General features: G+C 38.6%; 1 protein-coding gene across 1 annotated transcript; it reads left to right on the plus strand.

Moving 5' to 3' along the window:
• The first annotated feature begins 7,844 nt into the window (after nt 1–7,844).
• On the plus strand, nt 7,845–9,537 carry LOC121977185 (GDSL esterase/lipase At1g31550-like). Its single transcript, XM_042529752.1, has 5 exons — nt 7,845–8,151; nt 8,218–8,439; nt 8,585–8,733; nt 8,808–9,084; nt 9,153–9,537. The coding sequence occupies exons 1-5, from the start codon at nt 7,920–7,922 to the stop codon at nt 9,416–9,418; spliced, it is 1,146 nt and encodes a 381-aa protein (XP_042385686.1). The 5' UTR covers nt 7,845–7,919; the 3' UTR covers nt 9,419–9,537.
• Nucleotides 9,538–9,849: the final 312 nt, after the last annotated feature.

The following is a 9,849-nucleotide window of genomic DNA, read 5'->3' on the forward strand; positions in this document are numbered from 1 at the left end:
TTTGATCGATTTGAGCAAAATTGGTAGATGGACCTAGATAACTCGGAATGACATGAAATCATATGTATTTGTCTAGTTCTCCTGATTATATCTATGTTTTCAAATCTCAATTTGACATAATATATTGAGTGCAATGATTTTTTTAACACTAATTATATTTTTAAGATATATTCATGTTCAAAAAATCATTGCTCTCAATATATTATATCAAATTAATATTTAAGATTATATATATAATCAGGAGAACTAGACGAACACACAGGACTTAGTTTCATATGATTCCGAGCTTTCTAGCTACATCGGTTGATTTTAGTCGACACTGATTATATTTGAGTATTTTGAAAAGTTTGCTACTGGTTAATAAAAAATGGTTTAAAATCTAAGATTATGGTGTTAATTAACCTTGTCAACTCTTTTTGTTGGTCGATGAGCTCGTTAACACACGTGAAGAATAGGAATGTAAATAAATCAAACAGTTCGTGAACTATTCGAAATTCAATTCTATTCATTCGAGTTCATTCGTTTATTTTATCGAGCTAAGCTCAAGCTTGATTATTCAAGCTAAGCTCGAGCTCGATTATTCAAGCTAAGCTCGACAATTTTATCGAGTTGAGCTCAAGCTTAAGGATATTCAATTCATGGCTTGCAAACATGTTCATTTAGAAACTCATGAACTCAGGCTCGAGCTCGGCTCATTTAAAGGACTCGAGATCGGCTTAAAACGAACTCGGCTTGCGAACATGTGTTGAGTTTATATTATTTTAATTATTAGGTCTGCTGAATATTTATTCAAATGAGTTTTCGAGTTCATTTAACGAATCTGCATAACGAACCTTAAAATGAGTCAAAAAATGAACTCTAAAGCAAACTTTAAAATGATCTTGAGCTCGCTTAATGAGTTAGACTTGTTAACTATAATAATCGAACTAATAACAAGTCAAGTTCGAACTATTCATGAGTTTGGTAATTCTAAAATGAATCGAGCTCAACCCTTGTGATAAAAGTTTAGTTCGAGCTCCGAATATATAACTTAAATGAGTCGAATTCGAGCTAAATATTATTCAATTCGGATTGACTAGTTTATGTCCCTACTAGAAGATTGATCCAGGTTTCAATTAAATTGTTTTATTTTATCTTTAAAATTCATTACTTATCGAGTGAATTAATTATTATGTCTCTAATCTATCCTACTCACAATTAATGCCTATGAAAGAGACCTTACAGAAACAAAAAATGTGATATTTATTTTTTGTTTTTCTAAACTTATTTCATAATTAACTTGTTTTTTTTCCAACTTTTAAAGCTCTAAATGTATTAATTCCCTTTAATTCATTGAATATAGAATAGAAGTGATTAACAGCTGTTGGTGCATTAAAATTTGCAAGTAACTGAATAAATAATTGGAAACCTCACTCTCAAGGTAGCTCACAGCCTCACACCTCTTTATCAACAATTTTCTTTTATTATTTTAATATCTGATATTATTTAATCGCTGTTACTTTCAATATGAAATCTTAGAGCAGCCAATGTTAATATATATAACGTCTATTACAAATCAATATAAATGAGCGTTATAATAACATTCACATATTAATAATAATAATAATAATAATATAAATAAAAACATATTTTTTTACGAAAAATTTATTTTAATTCTTGAGTTTTTACCTTTCTAATTAGTTTTCCCTTAAAAATATAATTCTGGAACTATTTTTTCTAAAATTGTTTGAATGATGAGGACTAAAAAGGACAACCATTTCGTTGGCTTTTTAGTAGCTTTTCATGAATAGTCGCTGTTCTCTCTTTTAGGTTTGCAGTGGTTCTTTTTTTGGTGCGCGTCAGTGTTTCAATTATGATATTGTCGGAATCAATAAAAGTGCCGTGAACATCGTGGGGATTACTGTGATGATCTGAGACTTTTGGGAATGTAATTAAAAAGAAAGTTTAGGGCGAAGTGAAATAATCCTAAACTATTCGATGGTGTTTTTGTAAATTTAAAGCGTATCTGATCTGATGCAGGTGCGGGAGGAAGTGAAAAGAGCAGATGAGCATTACCGTCACCGGCCACAGCCTCAGCGCTGCCATCGCCACCCTCTATGCCATCGACGTCGTAGTAAACACTTAATTCTAACTCCTAAGGCTAGTATATAAAAAAAAATATTTATCTCAGTTTTATCAAAATTTAAATTTCGGAATTCAGGATGATAACACTTCATACGCTAGTCATTAGACCATCTCAAAAAGACTCGTTAATCTTGATTTCATGTACCTAGATAAAATAAATGTATGCATCTAATTAATGATATGTGATTTAGAGTTTTAATATTGAGGTTTCCTTCTGCCCTTACATGTCCTATAGGTTAATTAAGAATCTAGCTGACTTGACAGTCAAAGTCATAATGGGTCAAACGTGATCTAAGAGCATCTACATCAGTTACCTTATTCAAAGGTTTTACCTTAAATTTTGGATAGATTAACTAAAAATCTTCTGCATCAGTTACCCTATCCATTCCCTAAATTTAGATTTGATGAATAGTGATTCTCTAAATTTAGGGAATGAAATCTCTACTCTAAAAATAAAATAATATATTTTTTTAATCTCTCTCCTTCCACTTATTCCATAAATATAATAATAAAAAATAGAAGAAAGAGAAGAAAATAATAAAAAATTAAGGATGATGGAAATTTTAGGGTATTTGATGTAGTGTGTAGTGAAAAATGATTATCTAAATTTAATAAAGTTGATCATTTATCCTAAATTTTAGATATAGTAATAAAGAAATTGATGTGGATGCTCTAAGGGAAGGTTAACTTCATTCAAGTGAGACTCAGATCTAGTTAAACTTATTCAGTACTCTCGTCTTTGCCGATGAAGTCTTATTCAAGGATAAGCAAACTCTCTCTCAGTCTCAAACTCCCTTTCAAAAACAAACTCTTTCTTAGACATGTGTTCTGACTTCCTCTTAGTATGAGACTCTCTCTCAATTTTAACCACAATCTTCACAACAAATTCCCTTTCAGTCTCAACCAAAGTGTTGGCGGCATATTCCATTTTAATCTTAAATTTCCTCTTAGTCTCAACCGTCTCAGTCATGAATTTGAGATGATTGACATGAGACTCATGACTTATATATGTTTTTTTTGGGAATCCATTTTGCTCTTTTTTTTATTGATGTTTGCATTGTAAATCTTTATCCTATTATGTTATTCTCTTTAGATCAGATCTTTGAAGCAATTAACTATTTTCAAATAGTATGCAAAATAATTTACGGTAGTCAGTGAATATTAATATGTTCATCATATTATCGACTAAAACATGATTGCTTTATCACATTGTTGTTATGATTTCAATGTCTTTACTATGATTTTTTATGACTGAGAAATTGTCATGACTTAATTAGGTAAGTAAACAATAATAATAATAATAATTAAACCTTATTTTACTATGTGAAGTCGACTATATAAATTATTCTTTGTAATTGAGCTCAATTTCCTACTATATTATTATCTATATCTAAATAAATTTTACTTTATTTATTACTGTTAATATTTTTTTTATCTTCCACTCTTGAATATTTTGTCATAGTTTCACATTTCTTAATTGGTACATTTATTGATCATCTAAGTATTATCTGTACTTTCTAAAATGCGTCTCTCAGAGTTTTTCTTTAATAAGTGTAACTCCGACTTTCTCTCTAGTGTTCTCATTTCTTTCATGTCCATTTTCATATGTCCAAAATCGTTACCTAATACTTAGACGGAGATTTGAATGCACTCATGCATTGATGTTGGTTTGTTTGTAGTAGTCGGGTGTAGCAACATCGCAACACAATAGTAGTACGAAGTTGGAGCAACTGGATGGTTGAGGAATTGTGTAGAGATGTTGTTATACTTCTAGGGCATCTAGCCTCCTTTTATAGATGAACCTATTCTTATCATATCCATTGAATTCGGGATAAACTTTCTGATTTTGGATTTTACGGATAATTCTGTAGAGAAAACTAATTAAATAATTCAGATCTTATCCATTGCTTCAGTTTGGTCTGATTTGGTTCCGTCCTATTTGATTCACTCCATCCACTTGAGGCGCCTCCAATCACTGTTCAACACAACAATATTCCGGAGGTCATATCTTTTGACTCCAGACTCGAAATCTGGCTTTATCAGTGGCCATGTGTGCATGATTTGAAGATTTGAGTATGTATCTACAAAACAAAGTTAGAAAAATATATGCAAAAATATTATATATATATATATGAATTAGATCTTGTCTTACCAATACCAAAATCTAGTCTTGATCTCAACCTAGATTTTAAAAATGAATCTAAGTTGGATTAGCACCTATAGTCCCACGAAGACTTGTCCTCACTAGATCTCTCTCCTCCAGTGCTTATCTCCATTTACCATTTGCAGACTTACTTGACTTTGATCTCTTGATTCACCAAGTCTTCCTGCCAGATGCTCCATCTGGACTTTAGTCAATTGTCAAGTCCTGCAGACCTAACTGGACTTTAGCCTGGTGTTAGGTTCCATCAAGTCTTTTAGTCTTACACACTTAGTAAGCAACTTAGAATACAACAACTAACTTTAACCACTTGTCATACATCAAAATACCTGAGTTTGATTATTAATGCTGACTGCATCAATAACTATAAGGATAACTAACTTCTTTATATCTTTAGTTTTGAAGATTTAGAGGAGCAATTGATGTGGTAGAATCCTATAGCCCTCATGTAGCTCATATCGTCAAAAATTATATTGAGATGTCAATCAAAGTCAAGGTGGGTCAGACATGGTCCAAAGAGAATCAGACCCAACACAGATGAGATTCAGGTTTGATCGAACCTACTCAGCATATTCATCCCAAGGATTTGCTTGGAGACAGGACATCCTCCCTGCCTCAGATCCCGACACCATCTATGCCTCAACCTCAAATCTTGACATCACCCTCCTCTCAACCTCAAATCCAGACATCTCCTATGCCTCAGCCTCGGTCGCCCGACATCATCCAACCTCAACCTTAGTCTCAAATCTAGACATCTCCACTAACTTGGCGTCAGAACTCGCATCATCGATGCCTCGGCTTTAGAATCCGACTTCATCCATGCCTCAACCTTAGTCTCAGATTCAGACATCTCCCTTGGCTCGGCCTCAGAACCCGACATCATCCATGTCTCAACCTTAGAACCCGGTGATGTGGGGATGGATAAGAGCCATGTGGATAAAAGCCGGGGGGGAGAGGAAGAGGGAGAAACAAGGGGAGAAGACAAAAGGGAGGACTGCTCATTCTATTCTATTATAGTTTCCGACCTATGAGCCGTCTCCGACCCACAAGTGATCTTTGGCCTCCGCACAGCCTCCGGTCGTTGAGCCGTCTCGTCCGACTCACATTCACATACTCTTCCAGATCACGACGACTTGATCAGCATCGCGGCCAGCTCACCAATCCATCTGAGGGTGCCCCCTAGGCCAAGGTATGCCACTGTACTCATTCTTTATTTATTTCATTATTCTACTATTAGTCTATTCCTTCTATATTCGTGGGATCTGTCTAGAGCATCGGGGTGTCAGAGACCAGGGAAGCTCGGGCCCTGCCTGCAGGTAGCGTTGATCAGAGATCTTCTGACGATTGGGTCAACATAGAAGATAGCTCATCACACTCCCCTTCTAGGTCACGGCGACTTGGTCCACGTTCCAGCCATGTCATTTCGACAGTTTTATCTTCTCAGATTCCCGACAGGATCACCCGGTATCATGCCATCATCTATGCCTCTGTCTCAAATCCCAACATTGTCTCAGTCGTGGCCTCAGATCCCGACATTGTCCTAGTCTCGACCTCAAATCCCGACCTTCTCCCTGCTTTGGACTTGACTTCATCTATCCATAAGGTCACTCAATGTCAAACTCATTTCTTCATCCTCGAAAGGCTCATAGCCTATGTAGACTAGCTGAAATCACATGATGGGTGCATGGATAAGAAGGCAGCATAACCGCCTCATTGATAAGGCCTTTTTTCCCTGAGAGATACAGACAAGGACTGTGAATATTTCAGAATGTGTGGCATTGGACGAATAAAGAGGTGATCAAGTGGTTGTTAGATTAGTCTCCTGGATGCCCTCCTTCAAATAGATTAATGGAGAGGCAACTAACGACTTTCAGATCTAATTTATTCACTGACCCATATGAGGATGATGAAGGAGAATGCAACATCTAACTTAGAAATGCTCTTATGATAGCCATATAAATCTTAGAAAAAGAAAATTCAAGAGGAAGCTCTCACACTCTCTTCGACTCCATTAAGTTCTCTTGCTGCTTCTTCTTCCAACTTTAGCTTGATACCTCAAGTAAATCTTGTTGGTGCATTTAGCACCAATAGTCAAACTCAAGTTTTGATAAATGACAAAAGATTTAAAGTTAGATGTTATGTTTATCTATACTTTTACCGAGTATGCAAAAATTGACAGATCTAGAGGACCTAACACCATATTGAAAACTAGTTAGGTCTGAGGACCTGATAACTAGCACGAAGTTTAGATAGGTCAAGATGTGACTTGATATCTGATAGAAAATATAACTGGGTTTACGGGACCTGATAGCTGGCTGAAGTCCAGTTGGGTATGTGGACTTGACAACTAACAAGAAGATCTGGTGAGTCAAGAGGCAAGTCAAGTCAAGTGACTGCAAATAGGAAGTGAAGGTAGGTTACTAGAGGAGAGTGCTCCAGTGAGAATGAGTCCCAGTGGGATTATAGGCGCTGGTCCAACTTAAAGTCATTTTGAAAGTCAAAGTTGAGATCATGACTAGATCCTGGTCTTGGTAAAATAAGATCTAATTAATAATGTCATTTAATATTATGATAGCTCTGTTTTGCAGGTTATAATTTATTATGCTAACTTTGTGATGTAAGAAATCAAATGGCTGGAAAAAGGGTTCTAAGCACCAGAACATAGTCCAGACTCCTGGAGGTCCAGACATCCAGAGTTCGTCTTGGCGCCTGACAAGGGGCTAAATCAAGCAGGCGACAAGCTGAGGTGACATACTCTGATTAGTCAGCATGCGTCAGAGTCCAAACACTCGGATCGGGTACAAGTGCCTAGATATGGATAAATTTAGAGATAGAGTTTCGTCAAGGTGCAACCTTGTCAGCACTCCAGGCACCCGAACTAGCTCCAGACACCCAGAGGTCGATGCTTTAGCCATGAAGCAGGATTGGATAGGCCTCGGTCCAGGCATTGGGGGGTGGTGCAACCGTGTCAGCACTCCAGGCACCCGGACTGGGTCCAGGCACCTAGAGGTGGATAATGTACCGACGAAGCAGGATTGGATAGGTCTTGGTCTAGGCATTCGAGGGTGGTACAAGCGCCCGAAAATACCTATAAAAGGAGTCTCAACCATCAACCTTGAGAATCAATTTTCTACGCTTATTCACCATCATTTGGCTGCTACAAACTTCATTTTGTTGCTATCCTACAACGCTGCTTCACTTGACTACTACAGACGGATCAACTCCAACACATGAGCTCACAACTTCTTCACCGTGTGTTGGTAAAATTTAATTTATAATTATTTGATTTATTACTAAGGAAAGTGTAAGACTGTTATACTTTCTAATTCTATATTTGTATTTGATTATTCTATTAGAAATTTATTAATAGAGAATTTAGTAAATTATCCAATGATAGATTGAAGGAACCTGAGTCTTGAATAGTAATCGTCTGACTCTAATTTTGATTTGATTTTTAAGAATTGTTGTGCTACAACGCTGGTTGTTCCCGATAATATTTGGAGACATGCCATAAAGGTCCTGAAAGTTGGATTATAACACATTTAAATCCCTAAAAAATAATAATAATAATAATAATAATAAACATCTCTGATCATCGTCGACGGTTGGTGGCGCTCTCAGATCCACTTCCACAATGATTGCCGCCGCGGCCGCCGCCTACTTCCTCCTCCTTTTCCCGGCCGTTCTCGCAGCCGGCTGCTACTCCTCCATTTTTAGCTTCGGCGACTCCCTCGCCGACACTGGAAACATCCTCCACATCGTCGGCAACCGCAGCGCCGGTTTCGCCCGCCTTCCATACGGCATGACCTACTTCGGCCGCCCCACCGGTCGCTTCTCCGACGGCCGCCTCATCCTCGATTTTATCGGTATTGCACTCTCCCTTCTACTCCCCTTTCCTCTCCGTAAGAAATCGCTATTAATATCCCCCGCAGCGGAGGCGCTCGGATTGCCCCTTTTGCCGGCTTACTTGGATCGGCGGCGTGTCGGCGGAGATTTCGAGCAAGGCGCCAACTTTGCGGTGGCAGGCGCGACGGCCCTCGACAATAGCTTCTTTAAGGAACGAGGCATTCGCATCGCCTTAACCAATGTCTCTTTAGGCGTCGAGATCCGGTGGTTCCGCCAATTGCTCCCCTCACTATGCTCTTCCCCTTCAGGTTCAATTTCCCTCCGTCAATTTTAGATCTTCCCTTTTCTATTTCGGACCAATTTTACAATTCGATGAAGGAGTTGAAGATTCGATTTGTGCGCATCGAGTGTCTTGAAACTTTGATCTTTTAGTAAAGAACTCTTTGGTGGCAGATTGCGCAGACACGCTGCAAGACTCTCTCATCATGATGGGCGAGATCGGAGGCAACGATTACATAAATCCGATTTTTCAAAGAAGAAGCTTGGAGGAGGTCAAATCCTTCGTTCCTTTCGTCGTCGCCACCATCAGCTCCGCCATCACTGTAATTTCCAAATCAAGTCCACTCTCATCATTCTTTCTTCAATTTTCAAATCTAATTTTCGATTTTCGATCCAGGAACTGATCGAGTTGGGCGCCCGAACGCTGGTGGTTCCAGGAATCACTCCTCTGGGATGCAACTCCGCCTTCCTCACCGAGTTCCAGACTCAAAACGTCGACGATTACGACGCCAGCACCGGTTGCCTGAACTGGTTGAACGAATTCTCCACCTACCACAACAGCCTCCTGGAAGCGGAGCTCCAAACGCTGCGGGGATTAAATCCTCACGCTACTATCATCTACGCCGACTACTTCGCCGCCATAATCAGCATCCTGAACAATCCAAACCAGTTCGGTGAGTGATCGAGTGAACACTTCTCGCGAATGATCGTTGAGCATTTGATCAAGTGTGTTTCGGTTTAGGATTCGGGAACGACACGCTCGTGAGCTGCTGCGGCGGCGGCGGCCCTTACAACTACAACCGCCGGCTCGGATGCGGCTCCGACGGGTATTCGCTCTGCGACGAGCCATCGCGCTGCGTGATATGGGATGGAGTCCATATGACAGAGGCGATGCACCGGATCATCGCCGGCGGCTTGTTGCAGGGTCCTTTCGCCTCCCCTGCAATCGCCGACGCTTGCGGATTACAGAGCGTCATCCATTCGTCAACCAGTAGAATGGCCTCTTAATATTGCAATTAATAGATTGTTTATCTTTTAACAGCTATTTCATCTCCATTAATCCTATCTGTATTTTCTTGTTGAACTTACCTATCCTATCTGTATTTCGACCTCTACCATTACAATCATTATCCATGAGGGGCTCTAAATTAATCTATTTTTTTTTCTTGTTGCCTATGGTTTGAATATTTTGCTGAAATAAAACTTTTAATATTTATTTTTTATGAAAAAAATAAAAATTTATATCTCCACTTTGAGTGCTATCTATTTTTTTTTATTTTTTTTTTTTTAATTTAAGATTATAGTATTTAATCATGTCCGAGTGCTGAGTCGATTGACGCTGGGGACGTAACGTTCCTGTTGACGGGTCGAAGACTCCAAAGACATAGATCCCTTACCGTCGTGGACCTGCAAACACAATGTCGAGCCGAGGAGGGGTT

The sequence above is a fragment of the Zingiber officinale genome, chromosome 4B (genome assembly GCF_018446385.1).
Source record: "Zingiber officinale cultivar Zhangliang chromosome 4B, Zo_v1.1, whole genome shotgun sequence".
NCBI lineage: Eukaryota > Viridiplantae > Streptophyta > Magnoliopsida > Zingiberales > Zingiberaceae > Zingiber > Zingiber officinale.

Excerpts from the sequence above, each read along its gene's own strand:
- LOC121977185 (XM_042529752.1), top strand. The coding sequence starts at position 7,920 with ATGATTGCCGCCGCGGCCGCCGCCTACTTCCTCCTCCTTTTCCCGGCC. Across the intron at positions 8,152-8,217 it reads CCTCATCCTCGATTTTATCG|CGGAGGCGCTCGGATTGCCC; the intron begins GTATTGCACTCT and ends TATCCCCCGCAG. Across the intron at positions 8,440-8,584 it reads ACTATGCTCTTCCCCTTCAG|ATTGCGCAGACACGCTGCAA; the intron begins GTTCAATTTCCC and ends CTTTGGTGGCAG.